The 16,807-nt window shown below is 44.6% G+C and overlaps 2 protein-coding genes across 16 annotated transcripts in view; one reads left to right on the forward strand and one right to left on the reverse strand.

Moving 5' to 3' along the window:
- The window catches only part of CDCA2 (cell division cycle associated 2), a 102,140-nt gene extending 96,465 nt beyond the window's left edge, over window positions 1–5,675 (reverse strand). For 7 of the 13 annotated variants that reach the window (XM_040617858.1, XM_040617867.1, XM_040617861.1 and 4 more), the window contains exons 1-5: window positions 3,994–4,158; window positions 2,972–3,548; window positions 2,349–2,476; window positions 1,620–1,734; window positions 616–818 (exon numbers count right to left, since the gene is read on the reverse strand). In XM_040617858.1, coding sequence (XP_040473792.1) covers window positions 616–818; window positions 1,620–1,734; window positions 2,349–2,476; window positions 2,972–3,515 — 990 coding nt within the window. In that variant the 5' untranslated portion in view covers window positions 3,516–3,548; window positions 3,994–4,158. Of the gene's footprint in view, window positions 1–615; window positions 819–1,619; window positions 1,735–2,348; window positions 2,477–2,971; window positions 3,549–3,993; window positions 4,160–5,399; window positions 5,457–5,495 lie in introns of those variants that run through there. The other 6 variants (XM_040617866.1, XM_040617869.1, XM_040617856.1 and 3 more) reach the window with 5 other exon arrangements.
- A 262-nt stretch (window positions 5,676–5,937) lies between these two features.
- KCTD9 (potassium channel tetramerization domain containing 9) lies at window positions 5,938–15,007 on the forward strand. 3 transcript variants are annotated; one of them, XM_040618111.1, is made up of 13 exons: window positions 5,938–6,063; window positions 7,131–7,252; window positions 7,904–7,947; window positions 8,122–8,218; window positions 8,726–8,784; window positions 9,394–9,522; window positions 10,167–10,234; window positions 10,335–10,430; window positions 10,882–11,031; window positions 11,395–11,500; window positions 11,772–11,905; window positions 12,023–12,074; window positions 12,703–12,796. In XM_040618111.1, exons 1-12 carry the CDS (start codon window positions 5,950–5,952, stop codon window positions 12,026–12,028), a joined length of 1,125 nt encoding a protein of 374 aa, XP_040474045.1. In that variant the 5' UTR covers window positions 5,938–5,949; the 3' UTR covers window positions 12,029–12,074; window positions 12,703–12,796. The 3 variants fall into 3 exon arrangements, with proteins under 3 accessions (XP_040474045.1, XP_040474044.1, XP_040474046.1); XM_040618110.1 differs by lacking the exon at window positions 12,023–12,074 and having other exon boundaries at window positions 12,703–15,007; XM_040618112.1 differs by lacking the exons at window positions 9,394–9,522; window positions 12,023–12,074 and having other exon boundaries at window positions 12,703–15,007.
- The last annotated feature ends 1,800 nt before the right edge of the window (window positions 15,008–16,807 follow it).

A 16,807-nucleotide genomic window follows, 5' to 3' on the forward strand; every position in this document is an offset into this window, starting at 1 on the left:
CTAGGTCCAGCAGCATCAGAGGACACCCCTAGCAAAATAGACTGCAGCTTCACTGCTTTTATATGTGACACTAGTAAGAGGATCATTAGAGATACCTATATAGAAAACAAACTAGCTTCTCCATCTGTATACAAGTGCATCTTTTTTTTTGCATGGAATAAGCAAATAAGCATTGAGCAGTTGTAAGGTGAAGATTAAAATTTGCATTTGAATTCATCCCAATGATCAATAAAGCTGATTTTGACATTTGGAAAAAGCTGTATTTGCCAGATGTGCGAATATGACATCTCCCATAGCTACAGCTGTGGATTCAAAAGAATTGAGACATACTGAGATTTTATTAATAGAATAAAATAAGCTGTTCCATGTGATTATCAGAAAACAGTATAATCTTATTGACTACAGCAGCTTATAGCATCCACATTCGAACAGGCACATGTAAAAGAAAACTGCAGGTATCTGAGGTTAGGCTACATTCATGTTCATCCCAATGGATCAGTGTCCATTCCAGATTTTGCTTCCTTTGACTTATCATAAGACAACGTGAAATTCTTACATGGGAGATTTACTGTGCTATTTCTTTTCTGTGTTCTTTGCCCACACTTATGTAAGTACCTTTGAAACAGCAGCAGCAGGTTCAGTGACAGTCACACCTTGGCCCGAAGACAAGATGGTGCAGATCTTGAGATCAGACTCACTGCTGTGGATCAAATTTTGTCTTAAACTGTCTTTCAAATCAGCTCCATTGCAGTCTGACGTGAACTTTCCACTCCAGCGATCCACATTCCTCTCTTTTGTAAAAGGTACTTTGATCTGAGCTGCATCAATTAAAAACAAAACAAAAACCAAACAACAAACCACAAAGACAAGCTTCAGATTTTTCAATGAATACTCTTTTTGTGTTTCTTCACCAAAAGGATGGTGAGATTCAAAGAGCTAGGCAATTTTCTAGTCAGGAAAAATAAAAACACATGCATTTTTTAGTTCTACTTTGAAAATAACATTACCAAATCTTCAAAACAATTTATTCTTTTCATATAAATATTATTAAGACCACCAATACCAGAGATGCATTGTAGCTTGTTTTACACTATCCTTTTCTCACAGTTGCCACAGTACTGCCTTGACTTGCTTTTGCAATAGTTACTACTTTCATTAAGAAATAAGGACGTTAGCACCACAGTAATGTAATGTCTAAAATTGCTGCACGTAAAAGTTATTAAACAGAGGTCTGCGCTTTATGATCAAGAGAGATAACAGTTACAACAGCTAAAACCAGTTGTCATAAAAACCATTCTGTTTCATAGAAAAAAAGTGTAAAAACACTAATGCTTACTGAAAAGTAAATTAAAGGGTATAAATCTACAAAGTAAAACTAAGAAAATGGTCACCAAAAATAGTAGTCTTCATTTTCCTTTGGGGGTTACTCTGAGAAACCACTATGCAGGATGCACTAAGAAATAAGATAGATTTAAACAAACAAACCCCCCTCCATCAGTCCTCATAAAGGAAGATTTTCTTTTTGGTTTATATTAAGTGTTCGTAGTTTCGTACTTCTGGGCCTAAAGGAAGACCTGATGTTTAAGATAAATCATTGACCAGAAATATAATCAACTTACAAGAGCCTGCTTCCTGGGAAGCACCATCCACTTCAGCCTCTTTTACTGATTTAAAAAATGTTGAGAAGCTATCAATCTTGTCCTTCAACGACCTGATGTTTCCATGTCTATCCTGCTAAAACAAAATTAATCTCATGAAACTTTTCTTCCGCTGCCCAAGATGACAGGGGCTTTACTGCTTTGTATTTGTACTCATATACAAATATATATAAACATATAAAACAAACTCAGAGAAGCAGCAAATCTTGTACTTAATCTGGCTGCCATTTCAGTTGTATGGTAAAAATATGCAAAAAAGGAATGGCATCAAGAAATTTGTTAAGTTTTACTGGCTTTCATAACCTGTCTGTCCTAGTTTGAGTGAAGAACAAGTCCGACTGAAAAACAAGTCATTTATGCTAGTATTTACTTCACTTTGAACTATCAACACTTTCATTAGCCAAAAATCAAGCATGGCAAAGGCAGGAAAGCGAAGGTTATGGCAAACAAAAGTTAAAAATCTATCAGCAAGCCAGACACGGAGAAAGGACTGCAGGCTCCACACAAACAAAACCTCTAACATCCCCGTATTCTTAAGTAAGGCATCCAATGGAAGCCAATAAAATTAAGGCCATGGTTATTCTTTCTGGCTTCTTCCTGAGACTTGCCTTCTCTTCTTTCTGCAAGCTTACGTTGTTTCCTGGGAGGAACTACACTGACACATTAGACATTTAAGAAAGACTCTCTCACCTGTGTAAAAGCTTCATTTTGCCTGTTGCTTCTCTGTTGGGCAAGGTATTGAATAAGACTGTTATTTTCTGGTGACCCCCGTACTCCAATCGATGATCTTCGCCGAAATTTTAAAGTTGAAGATTTCCCTGAAACTGGGACAAGAAGGGTGGGGATAACTTCCTTTGTAAGAATATCTAAAGCTTTAAAATGGCAAGTTTTTTCTTTTTATTTTAAGAGTGGTTTATGCTATTTATGAAAACATCCAAAGTTACCTGCTCAGCTCAAGAAACCTTATTGAGCAAAAGCAAATTAACTTCCTAAAGGCAAGTTAAATATTAACTAAACTGTACACCAAATGAGGAACAGTCTTTCACTTTTAGACTTGCTAGTTAAAGAGCTGTGTACCAATACTTGCAGGATGTGTCTTACTACTCCTTTGTAAAACTCGCTAATGAACTGGACACAAAAAAGTTAATGAGTGAATTATAGCAGCATCGTATCACAGACCTATCCTTGGGCGTGTTCAAACTCAGCCAGATAACCCAAACCTGACCTAAATCGAAGTCTTTGGTAAGAGGTTGGACTAGATGACCTCCAGATGTCCCTCTGAGGACAACACTCATTAGTCACTCCAGCCTTACCTATAGATGGTTCAGTAAAACTTTCTTGACTAATCCCAAATTCAGCAATTGTTACAGTTGCAAAATCAACAGATTTTTTCTTCGGTTTCTCTGATATTCCACAATCAGGTTTTTCTTCTGCTTTGTCCCTATTAGGTGTCAAGTAGCATTCCCCCTCCAAAGAAACAGGTGTACTTGAAAACTTCTCCTCACTGTTCACAGGCAAGGTAGAGTCACTGACCATATCCCCTTTTGGCGTATCAAAAAAGGATTCAGTAATCTGGCAGCTAGCATCCTCCCTGTGGTACGATTCCTTCAGAAGGCCTTTGGTGTATTTCGGGATGTATCTCTGCAACTGCGCCTGGACCCCATCACTTAAATTCTCCTTTGTGGATGCCTTTACAACTTTTAATTTAGTCACTGTGCAAACCTTCTGGTCTTCGGACAGATCAGGGAAAGAGGCTTCTACCTTCTCTGCAGTACACGTACTCTCATTTTTTTTAACTTTCAGGGGAACTTTCACATTCTTAGATTGTCTGTGCATTGTTAGTGATTTAAGAAACATTCATTCAATCTTTGCTTTCTTGTAATCAGATACCTATCAAAAGGAAAATAAGGTAGTTTAATAGTTTGCTAAAGAGCAAGAGTTTGGTAACATTCACAAATTTCTACCAAATCTAGGATTTTCCTGGAACAAGGCATTTAACAGCATGGCAGAAAGGGAAAGTCTTATCTCCAGAAAGCTACATAGAAAGGCTACGCTATAAAGAAAAATACACAGCAATATAAACCTGCAATGGAAGTGTTTTGTGAGTAAGGAAATACAAGGCAGTGCTTTCACTCAAGCTTCATGTTAGGCTCCAACACGTTAAGCACAATCACACTGCAATTGTTTTGCTATAAGCACGGCAACAAGTATTAGCAGTTTAATACTAACTGGAAAAACGTACAACTGACATATTTTGCATTAAGTTTCCTGGATTTGAAGTTAAGCATGTAGAATTCAATAACATAAGCCTGAAACTTTAGTTCCACAAATTTACCTGTTTTGCATAATGCAAATTAAGTCACTAAATAGGGCACACAACTTCTTTTTAAGCCCACACTAAGCTGAAGCCTACACGGACCTGGTTACACAAACGAGAGGTGACTGTATGAGGGAGCAGCCCCCAACACCGGCCCTTCCCGGGGTGGCCCCTGCCCCCAAGGGCTCCCCATACGTATCCCACCCTTTCCCGGGCATCCCAGTTCCCTCAGCACCCATCCCTTGGGCCCTACCCCAGTTCCCTCAGCACTCGCCCCTCGGGACCCCCCCCCCCCCCCCCCAATTCCCTCAGCACTCGCCCCTCGGGACCCCCCCCCCCCAATTCCCTCAGCATTTGCCCCTCAGGACCCCCCTCCCCCCCCCCCCCCCCAGTTCCCTCAGCATTTGACCCCTCGCCCCCCCCCCCCCCGCGATTCCCTCAGCACTCGCCCCTCGGGACCCCCCCCAATTACCTCAGCACCCGCCCCCTCGGGACACCCCCCCATTCCCTCAGCATTCGCCCCTCAGGACTCCCTCCACCCCCAATTCCCTCAGCACTTGCCCCTCGCCCCCCCCCCCCCCCCCCCCCCAATTCCCTCAGCACTCGCCCCTCGGGACAGCCCCCCCCCAGGTCCCTCAGCACTCCCCCCCTCGGGACCCCCTCCCCCCCCCCCCCCATTCCCTCAGCACTCGCCCCTCAGGACCCCCTCCCCCCCCCCCCCAATTCCCTCAGCACTCGCCCCTCAGGACCCCCTCCCCCCCCAATTCCCTCAGCACTCGCCCCTCAGGACCCCCTCCCCCCCCCCCCCAATTCCCTCAGCACTTGCCCCTCGCCCCCCCCCCCCCCCCCAATTCCCTCAGCACTCGCCCCTCGGGACAGCCCCCCCCCAGGTCCCTCAGCACTCGCCTCTCGGGACCCCCTCCCCCCCCCCCCATTCCCTCAGCACTCGCCCCTCAGGACCCCCCTCCCCCCCCCACCAATTCCCTCAGCACTCGCCCCTCAGGACCCCCCTCCCCCCCCCAATTCCCTCAGCACTCGCCCCTCAGGACCCCCCTCCCCCCCCCAATTCCCTCAGCACTCGCCCCTCAGGACCCCCTCCCCCCCCCACCAATTCCCTCAGCACTCGCCCCTCAGGACCCCCTCCCCCCCCCAATTCCCTCAGCACTTGCCCCTCGCCCCCCCCAGTTCCCTCAGCACTCACCCTTCGGGACACCCCCCCCCCAGTTCCCTCAGCACTCGCCCCTTGGGACACCTCCCCCCCGCCCAGTTCCCTCAGCACTCGCCCCTCGGGCAATCCCCCCTCAGCCACCCCCTCAGCGCCCCCCGCTCCTTTACACCCCATCTCCTCCCGACCCCCAAACCCTCCGGCTCACCCCACCTTACCCCCCCCCCCTCCCCCCCGCGCTCCTCGCGCCCACCCCAACACGCACCGCCGCCGCACGGTACCCGCCTCCCACATTCAAACCGGGCCGCCGCACCGCAGCACATTCCTCCGCGCTCCGCCCCCCCCACTCGCCCACCCCTCTCGGCACCGACAGCCAGGCAGCGCGCTCATGGCTACGCGGGGGGAAGGCGGCTGTCGGGAGCCGGTGCCGTGCCGTGCCGCGCTTCTCGCCGGCCTCCCGCTGGGCCTCGTGGGGACCGGGGACTCTTTGTCTCCCTGCGCGGAGGGATCCGAGGCCGTTGCTCGCGCGCTAAGACGTGCTTTCAAAAAGAAAAAAAAACCCCAACAAGTCAACGGGCTGCGCCCACGTGACAGACCGCGCCAATCAGGGGCGGCTCTGCCTCAAGTCACACTGTATGCAAATGCAGGGCTTTATCTCTCTCGTGATTGGCTACTAGAAGCGCTCCGGCCCGCCCCCGCCACCCTGTTGGCATATCCCCGCCTAAGCCCCCCACCCGCCCAAGCCCCGCCTCTCCGACGGAGCGCGTTTCTTATTGGACAGTAGGTGCGCCCGCGATTGGGCAGGGCTCATGTCGGTCAGCGCTCGCTGCCTTCCGGGTTCGGCAGGAGGAGCGGGCTGCCGCCGCCGCCGCAGCATGAGGCGGGTCACGCTGTTCGTTAACGGCAGCCCCCGGAACGGGAAGGTGAGGGGCGGGGAGGGCGTCGGGCCCCGCCGCCAGCCCGCGGCTCGCCCCCGCGGGGTGCCTCCCCTTCCCTCCCCTCAGCCGGCGGCGGTGTTCGCGGGGCGGCGGGACGCGGCTGCCGCCCCAGGCTCGGTGCAGGGGAGGAGGCCCCAGCGGGCGCCGTGAGGAGCCTGAGGAGCCCCCGCGGCTCCCAGCTGGGGCCTGGTGCCGCCGGGCAGCGCCGCTGCCTCCCTGCCCGCTAGCGCGGCGCGGGGCCCGGCCAGCCCGGGGCTTGGAGCTGGGGTCGCAGTTCCAGCCGCCTCCGCGGCGGCGTTGCCGGTGCGGGCCCCGGGGAGCGGGGGGGCTGGGCAGCGAAGTCCGGCGGGGTCGGGGTGGTGCCGCGTACGTCCGCCAGTAACCGCCCTGAGACAGGTCTGTGGGGCGGGGGGCGCCGAGGCCAGCCCCCTCCTCGCAGGTCCCCTACAGCCAACAGCGCATCCTCCCCGCTGCCTGGCTCGGGGCCCGGGTCCTGCTGTCTGGGGGTGTCCGGTGGGGTGTCCGGGCCCCAGGGCCGCGGGACTAGTGCAGGAAAAGGCCCCGCGATGCCCCCGATCCCGGGCTTTTCCTACCCGCATCTCCTGAAGACAGTTGATCTGGCTGTGGTTTAATCTTGGGGTTTGGAGAGGGAAATAAATTCAGGAGAGGCTTGGAACAGGACAAACAGCGGCGTTTCTTTAGGGAGATTTCCCTAAATAAATATTTATTTATATTATTAATTATTTCTAATTAATAATAGAGTAATATTAAATAAATATTATTATTCCCTAAATAAATAACTGAGTCATAATAGTCTTATAGTACCAACACGGGTCCTCCAGGGCTGCCGCCGGAGTCTTCACGAGAGCTCACCCGATTTTAAGGCAGCTAGGTTTCCAATGCCAAAATTGGTCTGTTTGTTTCCATTTCCCAGTAAAAATCCATACATCCCTCTTCTCCCCCCCATAAAAAGGTACTGGTAGCTCTGGTAACAACCCTGAAATGGCAGGATCCGTACAGACACGGTGCTTATAGCTGCCTCTCTTCCGCAGGTCGTGGCTGTGTATGGGACGTTGTCAGATTTGCTGTCTGTGGCTAGTAATAAGCTCGGAATAAAAGCAACCAGTGTTTACAATGGAAAAGGTGGACTCATTGATGATATCGCTTTGATTAGGTAAGGCTTATCCAATGAAAGGCAGGCGGATGCAGGTTAAGAGACTTACTAGGCTATTAATCCTCTGACCTTAATCAATAACCAGTACTTTCCTTAAAAACAGATGCCCTAATTTCCAGCCAGTATGCCCAGAGGTGCTTTCATGCCTCAGGGAAAAATAATACTGTCTTTTGAACTTCAGAGCATTTCTGTCTTGATGAATCAGAACCTGACACAAGCTGTGCTTTATGCCTTTTAACATCCTCCTGCCTTGATTTGCAGTGCAATGCACATACCAGGAAAATCCCACTATTCTAGTCAGCACATGGATGAGGTTTTTTTTGAAAAGGAGACAAACTCTGGCATTGCTTTGGCTTCATAGAATACTCCCAGAGTGGGGAGAAATTTTGTAAAACTAAACGGGTTGAGTAACAGAAATGATCCCTACCTGGTTGCTACAGATAACATTTCCAGTGAGGTCAGTTGTATTACCATCCACTGGAACCTGCAAAATAAAGCTAAAAATCACATACTGAAGTTCTAACTAACGGCAACTGAAGATCATTTATCTGAAACTAAGCCAGAGAGGTTCCCACCATCAGTTAGATGAACAAAAATTTATGACTTTTGTTTTGTTTTTTTTCCTCTTTCCCCTGCCCCCTCCTCTCTCAGGGATGATGATGTTTTGTTTGTCTGTGAAGGGGAACCATTCATTGGTAAGTCTCTGTGATTCTTAGGTTTAACGGTTTGTTGAATGAAAAGAGGGTTTGTTTTGCTTTAATGTAAATCTAAAATTTTTTCTGCCGTTTTCAGAAGATACCTCTTATCATTTGGAGGATTCAGAAATACTCAACGTTTTTTCTAATAATTACTGTGTCTCATCTGTGTAGATCCTCAAACTGATGGGAGACCTCATGAAGAGCTAACGGGGTCACACACAGATTGGTTAACACTCAATGTTGGAGGCCGATACTTCACCACTACACGGTAAAAGTGCAACTAGTTGGTTTTGTCCTTAAAGGACTTGATTTCAGTAAAGTAGTTACAGCAGCTGGTAGTGTACATTCAGTCGGTGGGGCTTCAGATACTCTTGCCAAAGAGCTGGAAAGATAACTTACTAGGGAGTAGGAGGTCTTTGACTTCTGCAACTTTCTCTGTACTTCATATTTGCTATCACAATTTTGCAACAAATTCTTAAACAGCTTAATATGTAGTAAAACTGGCAAAAAGCCTGAACAGGCTTAGATTTATTCTTGGAATATTCCGGTTAACTTATGTGCTTTGTATTTTTACAGTACTTCAGGTCAGAAAGGTTTTTTTGCTATCATGCTATTTGAAGTTATATCAGTACCGTGTTGTAGTGTTGGGATGCTTATCATACACCATTATTACCTTCAGGCTGTGAAAGGCAGAAAATACACTCCAGCCACCAACTTTGTCTCTTGAGCAAAACAGTCCATTGTGAAAAATAAAACTGCTGCCTTTGTTTTCTAGGAGCACTTTGGTTAACAAAGAACCTGACAGTATGTTGGCCCACATGTTTAAAGATAAAGGTTAGTATATTGAAAAAAACACTATTTTTTAAGTAACTAATCAGCAAAGTAGGTAAAAGGCGCTATCGAGTTGAGATTCTTGTTCGTAAGTTAAAATATCAAAAGTACGTTAATGTATCAAAGCAGAAAGTGCAATTATTTCTTTTTTAATAATTGTCTGTTTCTCTGTTGCCCGTATAGTGATTATCATCTCACAAACTGAAAATATCGCTTCCATCCATAGCTAACGTTTCAGGGTCTTTTTTTTGTTTGTTTGATTTTAGGTTTTCATCTTATTGTTGCATCTTGCTCAGTTTTGTCAACAGAATCAGTGAGCAAACACTGTACAAGAGAGCCTTTAGGAAACAGGGGCAGACTGAAAAACTGATGCTGCTTTCATTCTAGCAGTGATTCTTATGTATGTGATAAAATGCTTTAGTTAGTTATAGCAGGAGCGAGTTTGTTTTAAGGTGATTTTTTCCCTGCCCCTACTCTTCTTTTCTCCAAGAAACACCCTTTCAAGTGGAATGTTTCATAATCCAGTACCCTTTGGTAATAAAAATCTGAAACTGAAGCAAATGCTCTTCTATTAATATATCAAATTTAATTATATATATGTTGTGGAAACAGATGCTTGGGGAAATAAGCAAGATCATAGAGGAGCATTCCTAATTGACCGCAGTCCAGAGTATTTTGAGCCAATTTTGAACTATTTGCGTCACGGACAGCTCATTGTAAATGATGGCATTAATTTGCTAGGTAGGTATTACCTGTATGACATCTCCTAAATTATTACTCTTTAGAAGTTAAACTTTGCCCTCAGGTAAACATGATAAAGTCAGTGGGACTTCTGTATGCTCACCTAAATGTTTGGGATTTTTCTTTGGTGAATTTATTCTCAAGCATTGCAATTCCATGTGCTTGGTTTAATGAAGATAGGCTGTTTCAACTTACTTACCTTGACAGCATTAAAAATTCTCCATACTGGATTAATAGCTGGCTGTAATTCTGGATATGGTGTCTTTAACCTAATAATGGTATTGGAAACACCCTTTCTCAGTTATTTTTTTCTTTTTAGCTGCAAGCAAGCTCGCTTTTCTTCTATCCACTTACATCTAATATAACGTACGTGGTTGTCAGTTTTATTAAGTTTATGCATTTTTTCGAGACTCCTTCAACAAGTGATCTGTTCATCTTTGTTAGTGTAGCTAAAATGTGTAAAAGGTTTAACAAGTAGGGAACATCAGCTGAATTGATGCTCCTCCAGTAGTAAGGATGGATTAACCCACACTTTCTGGCATGTTCTTGGTGTGGCTGTGCACTGCCTTCTCCAGTAAGGGAAGAAGAGCGCTCTCTTGTTTCACGACTCCCTGTAAATAACAAATACTGCTTTGTTTTGTTAGGTGTTTTGGAAGAAGCCAGGTTTTTTGGTATCGATTCACTAATTGAACATCTAGAAATAGCTATTAAGGTAACTTGTTTCCTTTAATACACGAAATGCACGTCTTGTTTTTCCAGGCAATATATAATTTAGTCCTATCTGTATTAGCTTTTAACAACTCTCTCAACAGAACTCGCAGCCAGCTGAGGATCATTCTCCCATATCTCGAAAGGAGTTTGTCCGATTCCTGCTGGCAACCCCAACCAAGTCTGAGCTGCGATGTCAGGTGCGAAAACACAGGTTTTGTCTTGATCTGTAGTGTTGGTGTCTGGTGGGGATATATCCCACAGTGTCGTGTGACAACAAGGAATTCAAACAACGTGTGCTTTCGCCCCTTCCCACTTTTTAATTGAGTTTATATTCCAAGCTGTAGCAGAGTGACCTTAACATGAAATTAAAGTGTGCCGTTTGGGCTGCTTTTCTGCTTCGGGTTGAAGGTTTCCTGGAGAAGCAACTTGTTAAGCTATTGTATTTAAATGTAAAATGCACTAGCAAACTCAGTGATAATGCTGATACATTTGCATGTTAATTTCATTACTTTTACGTAGTGGAATAGATGGTCTTCTGTGTGTGTGTGTATATATATATCTGTGTATACTTATATCCACAATTCCCTTAACTGTTTTGTTTTCAGATCTACACCTGTAACTTTCTGGGGTTTCTGGTTTTGTTTTTAGGGTCTCAATTTCAGTGGAGCAGATCTTTCACGTCTGGATCTTCGCTACATAAACTTCAAGATGGCTAACCTAAGCCGTTGCAACCTAGCGCACGCCAACCTGTGCTGCGCAAATCTGGAAAGAGCTGACCTCTCTGGATCCGTGCTTGATGTAAGAATCGCAGCGTCTTGGAAAGTCTGGGCTGTCCTTTATTTATTTTTAAAGGAAGGGGAATTGGAACAGGCAGAGCAGTGTAAAACATGTAGTCCCTCAATAGGTTTTTGCAATTGTTCTAGTTAAACCACTCAAAAGCCTTTTGAAGTGATCTTAAGTTTAAAAAAAAAAAAAAAGGCAGTGGGTGAGAATTATCTGCTTTCCTGAGAAGTAATATAGCAAGTTCTTACACTTCCTCACAGTAATGTGGCTGTTGTGCTTTAACAGGATTCATTTCCAAAATAGAAAACTGTACTCTGATAATTTTCAGTATTGTTCATCTTCGAACTTTTATGAATCTAACATGCCTGTCTCTATTAGTGTGCAAACCTTCAGGGGGTAAAGATGCTGTGTTCCAATGCAGAAGGAGCATCTCTGAAAGGGTGCAACTTTGAAGATCCTTCAGGCCTTAAAGCTAATTTGGAAGGTAAGAAGTTTTTTGCCTGTTGGCTGCTCTGGAAACTGAACCTGGTGTTTGTCAAACTATATGATGTGTGAAGGGTTGTGCTGCGGCTTGCACAATCCATATTTTCATGAGAAAAGGCCAAATACTCGCATGTGTGACCATATAATCATTAAATTCCAAGTTCTACCTTGACCTCTGTCAATTTTTACGTGGCTCTGAGGAAGCATTGTTCTGGAGTCACTGTGTTTTCTGAATGTTTTTTTCTCATAAAACTGTTGGTTTTGTGTTTTAGGTGCTAACCTGAAAGGTGTTGACATGGAAGGCAGTCAGATGACAGGAATTAATCTAAGAGTTGCAACGCTGAAAAATGCAAAACTAAAAAACTGTAATCTGAGAGGAGCAACGTTGGCGGGAACTGATTTGGAAGTGAGTTGTGTTTTGTTTTATATGCTAACTAGTCAACTGATAAAATTTTGGGAATTGCTGGCTTTTGGCTGAGTTCTCCAGCTTCAAACTAGACAGAGTGAACTAGTCTCTTTTCAGTCTTAGTGAGCTGTGGATGATCTAAGGAATCGTTCTAGCCTCAGTTTGGAAGGTGAGTCTAAAGTCTTGGATTTGCCAGCACCTCAGAGCCACAGAAACGGCTTGTATCATCTCAAAGGTGATGGGTGGAAATACTGCTAAACTGAACACTTCGGGTGCGAGCATGCCATCACTGAAGAGAAATGCTGTTGCCTGGGTTTGTGTTCTGGTTTTGTTTTGATTTCTGGGACATCATTTGTAGAGTAATGATGGGATCTTACTGACTGGTAGCATGTGGTGCATTGCTGTCTCTATTAGTAAGAGAAACTGGCTCGTTTTGCAAGCTGTGTACGTGGCTGTTCCTCCTCAAGTACTAGAGAAGTATTCAGAGTAACGCCTGGTGAGATTGCAAGAGGCAGCTTCTTCCTGGCTTTGTTCAGCAAGCATTAGGAACGCCTGGAAGAGAATTCCATATAAAGAGTGTAAGTCTAACAAATTAAAAATAAATCAAGCTGTTACTGTGAAAAGGAACTACTCTCTCACAAGAAGTAACTAAAACTCGAAGCCAGAGTGACAGACTAGAGGTTCACACAGAAATGTATGGAAGTGTATGTGGGTTCTGTATAAATGTGGTTAAGGTACAGTTTTGAACAAACTTCTGGGTATATTCAATTAACGTTTCTTTTTCTTTTACCCTTTAGAATTGCGATCTATCAGGTTGTGATCTACAAGAAGCTAATTTGAGGGGATCTAATGTAAAAGGAGCTATCTTTGAAGAGATGCTGACACCTTTGCACATGTCTCAGAGCGTCAGATAGGGAAGAGAATATGCCGAAGAGGAAGGAATTAAAACATTTCTCGTGACTTTCTTCACCTCCTCCCCTTATTAAGTTAGAAGTACTGGTTATTAGACAACTTACATTTGTAGTAGTGCCTAAGTAAATTCTTCTTTGGTCAGTTTTGGGGAGGGAGCTTTTGTTTAAGAGGCAGAAACAGACGTTGTTTCTACCTTTGTGAGCAGAATGAGGAAGTGGGCTGGTTCTACAACCAGAATGTGTGGCTGGTTTTGCTGCAGGGAGGGTTAAATAGATTCATCATTTAGCATTGCCTCACTTTGGAATGCATTTTAATTTATAAAGCACAATATATGCAATTCTATTTATTAAATCTGTAGCTGCAATATGAATAGAAAAAGTTATTCATGTATAGTAGCAACAACGTTCAGGTTTACAGTTAGACTAGTGTATTTATAGTTAGTCTCTTTGTTCATGCACAGTGTATTAAATGACGGATGTGGTTTAGACAATGTCCACAGGATGTTTTCAGGTACTTTTTTTTTTGTTGTTCTGGGGTGAAAACAGCAGTCAGCTGTCGTCATAGGTAATATATTGCCTTGTAGTACTTGGAACACAGGTAGGGAACAGCTTTATTATCCTCTGACATATGCAGTGGAAGCTGCTTCCGCTGAAGGGAGCTGCCTACACAGCAGACTTACTTGTAACTTAAACATCCCTGTTCAGAAATTGGATGTCATCTTTAATCCTTGCCAAATTAGTATGAAATTGCACTATCAATCAAAGCTAGTAGGAAAAATCCCTTTGCTTTCAGATGTCCGAACTGCTCCAAACTTGGAGTAGCTGTAATTTTTTTATTATTATTATTCGTTGTGGGGAATTAAATGTATATAGGAAAATACAGTACTGTCACCAAAGTAGAGATGAGCAGTGGGGCCGCAGCACATGCTCCACCCTCCTGTTACTACTCCAGTATATGAATAAACGGCACCTGTTTCCCCTCAATGTACTATGCAAATACTCCTGGACACTGAATCCTGGACAGCATGGGCATAATCCTTTTCCCAGCCCGCTCTCAGTATTCCACTTAGCGCCCGCTAAAAGGGGCTGTAAAAGCATCTCGCGTGGGGCAAAGTGCCCTTTCTGCAACTGCTTTACTTTGGAGAAAACGGGGAACTGTGTGACTTCTGCAGCGCAGAAAGCCGCGCAGCGTCTCTTCACGTGGGGGTGCGCTTCGTTGATTAAGCTGTTTCCACTGTAGAATCTAGTTCTCATCTAACACATTTGTTTTATACGCAATCAAAAAGCACATGAAGAAACTATACCAAAAAAAAAAAAAAAACGGTGCATCGAGAACTCTTACCTCAGAGGCTTGCTTAAAACACCCCAAAGTTAAAACTAACCTTGAATCTAAAGCAATCCAGCTATGACTGGAAGTTGTGAACCAATGCATCCTAAAACTTAGGGAATGTGACGCTGTTAGCAGTAGTTTGAGTTCCACGGTCACTTCAGTGGGTTGTCTTTTTACTTGAGTGCAGATTTGCTGTCCTCTGAACAGAAGCCTTGTCTCTAGTAGTTACAAAAATGCTGCTTTGCCATCAGTCTAGAAAGAGATCAGTTCAGGAGCAGTATACGATTTCTTTACGGGGAACCGCAGGATTCTCCCTTATTTTCAAGTTGGGTTGACTCAGGCATATGACATGAACTTGACTCACGATCCCACGGTGGTTCAGAATTGGGATTTTATTTCCTCCAGATTCCCAGGCCTCTTGATCTGGCTCTAGGACCACACTGTATCCTCTGTGAAATATACCTGTAGATTCAAGGGAAATGTTTCAGCCTGATTTTGGAGTCCTTTCTCCCATTTCGTCGCTTTCATTGAGAGTGATGTGTATGTTGCAGTAGAAGATGATTCCTAGGGCTAGAGAAATAAATGAATTATTTTTTTTTATCATGTTTTGTAGCTGGCAGAAGTAAAATATTGTATGGAAAAAATCTATTTTCATAATCACTGTGTATAAAATATATTTGAACTTTCACTGAAGCACTATGTTTTGAATAATCACAGCATGTGGCATCATTCATTCACAGCTGAATTTAAGGTACCTCTTTTGCTATGACAGAGTTGTACGAATAGCCCAAAGTGGCCTATTCAGAAGTTGCAGGTTCCAGCCTGATATAAATTACATGAATAAAAGTGTGTAATATGAAAGTGGCTTGGTTGTCTTAATATAAAAAAATAATCCTAGTCTTTTCCTGTGGGAAAGACAGTGGGTTAGAAGAGAAGGAACTTTTGACTTTGATAGCTCCTTGTACACAGGCTTAAAAATATTCTATCTGAAGTTGGTTTTGCCTTCCATGAGACAGTGACTGGATCTGTATGTAACCAGTGCTTTCTCAAATGGACTAGTAAAGTAGGAATTGCCCACGTTTGAGTGTTTACTTTATGAGAAGACTGAGTTTTAGATGTCGTTACTTCTGCGCAGGCCATCTGCACTATGGCAGGCAGCAGCAGAATTTCAAACGTAAAGCTGACCTGCTGGAAAAAATAACAACCTTGCGTTGTGGGGACGGCTGCGGCGTTTCTGACACATTCCATTTGAGAACTTGCACCGGTTTTTTTTGACTTGTCACTCATCTGCGACACTTTTCAGCTTTTCTTTGTCCCCACCCTTCAGATTTGCTTTATAAAGTAGTTGGAGTCAGAAGCCGTAACCACCACTTACATAGCTACGTGCGCTGCGGAGGGATTATCATCACACGCAGCTCAAGTTTGTAAGGAAGTGCTAAAGCACAGAAAAAAAACCTGTCCTTGGTCTGTAAAGTGCTCTTGAGTTCAGTCTAATGAATTCTGGGGCACAACAGTGACCGCACAAATGCAGCACACAAGTGCTGCGCAGCACCTGGAGAACAAACCCAGAAAAAAAAACTTAGTTTGTTCTTCAGTTTCTCACCTCCAGTGCCCATTTTTGGGGTTAGGAACATTGTCTAAAAAGCCTAAGTGACCCAGAGGATTAGGATATGCCTTTCCAACACTTGGGATGGAAGAGGGGTCTCGATTCTTGGAACAGGGATCCATATCCAACCCGACAAGTCCTTGACGTCCACCTAGGTGCTTGGCAGCGGCGGGCATGAAGATTTCTCTCCCCAGAACAGAACAACTAGTGCACTTGCAAGGTCTGGGAGCAATTCTGAAAAGCCTCCCTCACCCCCACTCGGGTGTCTGGAAACTTAACGAGTTCAGGTGGTAAAACCCCAGCCTGACACTGACGGTTTGTGAGAGCACAAAGCTGGGACCTGCCTGCCAAGCCCAGACCGAAGCACCCCCGGAGCCCGGGTCGCACCCCTTGCTCGCACTCCACCACCATCAGTGGTTTGTGGTTGCCTTAAAACGGGGCCATAAAAGTATCTGTGGGCAAATAAAGAGAGTTGCCACCTTCCTTCTCACCTGCCGGCTCCTTCAGGTAACAGGACGGTGGCCCAGAGTTGAAGTGCCATCAAGAGTGGTTCCAAAGAATGTCTATCAATATGGTGACAGGAGCTTTATAGAGATAAATATATATATAAACCCCCAGTATTTATATATATATATAAACCCAGTATTTATATATATAAATATATATTAAAAATAGTATATATATATATAAAAAAAATATATATAGTGGGCAGCAGCCCACTCCCCCTGCAGCTATGTGCCCTTCTGACACGCTCCCCTAGGTCAGCGTTGCAGCCGTAACAGGAACCTGTGGAGAAACAAACTTACTGAAAGAAAGGAAGGGCAGACTGTCATCAGTCCTAGCTTAAAACACTCATTAATAAGAGGTGCAATTACTGGGCTAAGCAGGCCTCCTTCCCTCTTTGAGTGCCATCCCTCAGGATGAACAAAATCTTCCGTTCGCCTTGAAATAACCTTAATTTTTGTTAGGGAAGGAAGGAGTCCTAAAACACTGGTACGGGAGAATCTCCCACAGGTGATGTGCCCACGCAGAGGTAACCTTTCTCCCACTGAAAC

Source organism: Falco naumanni, chromosome 19 (genome assembly GCF_017639655.2).
Source record: "Falco naumanni isolate bFalNau1 chromosome 19, bFalNau1.pat, whole genome shotgun sequence".
In the NCBI taxonomy this organism is placed as follows: Eukaryota; Metazoa; Chordata; class Aves; order Falconiformes; family Falconidae; genus Falco; species Falco naumanni.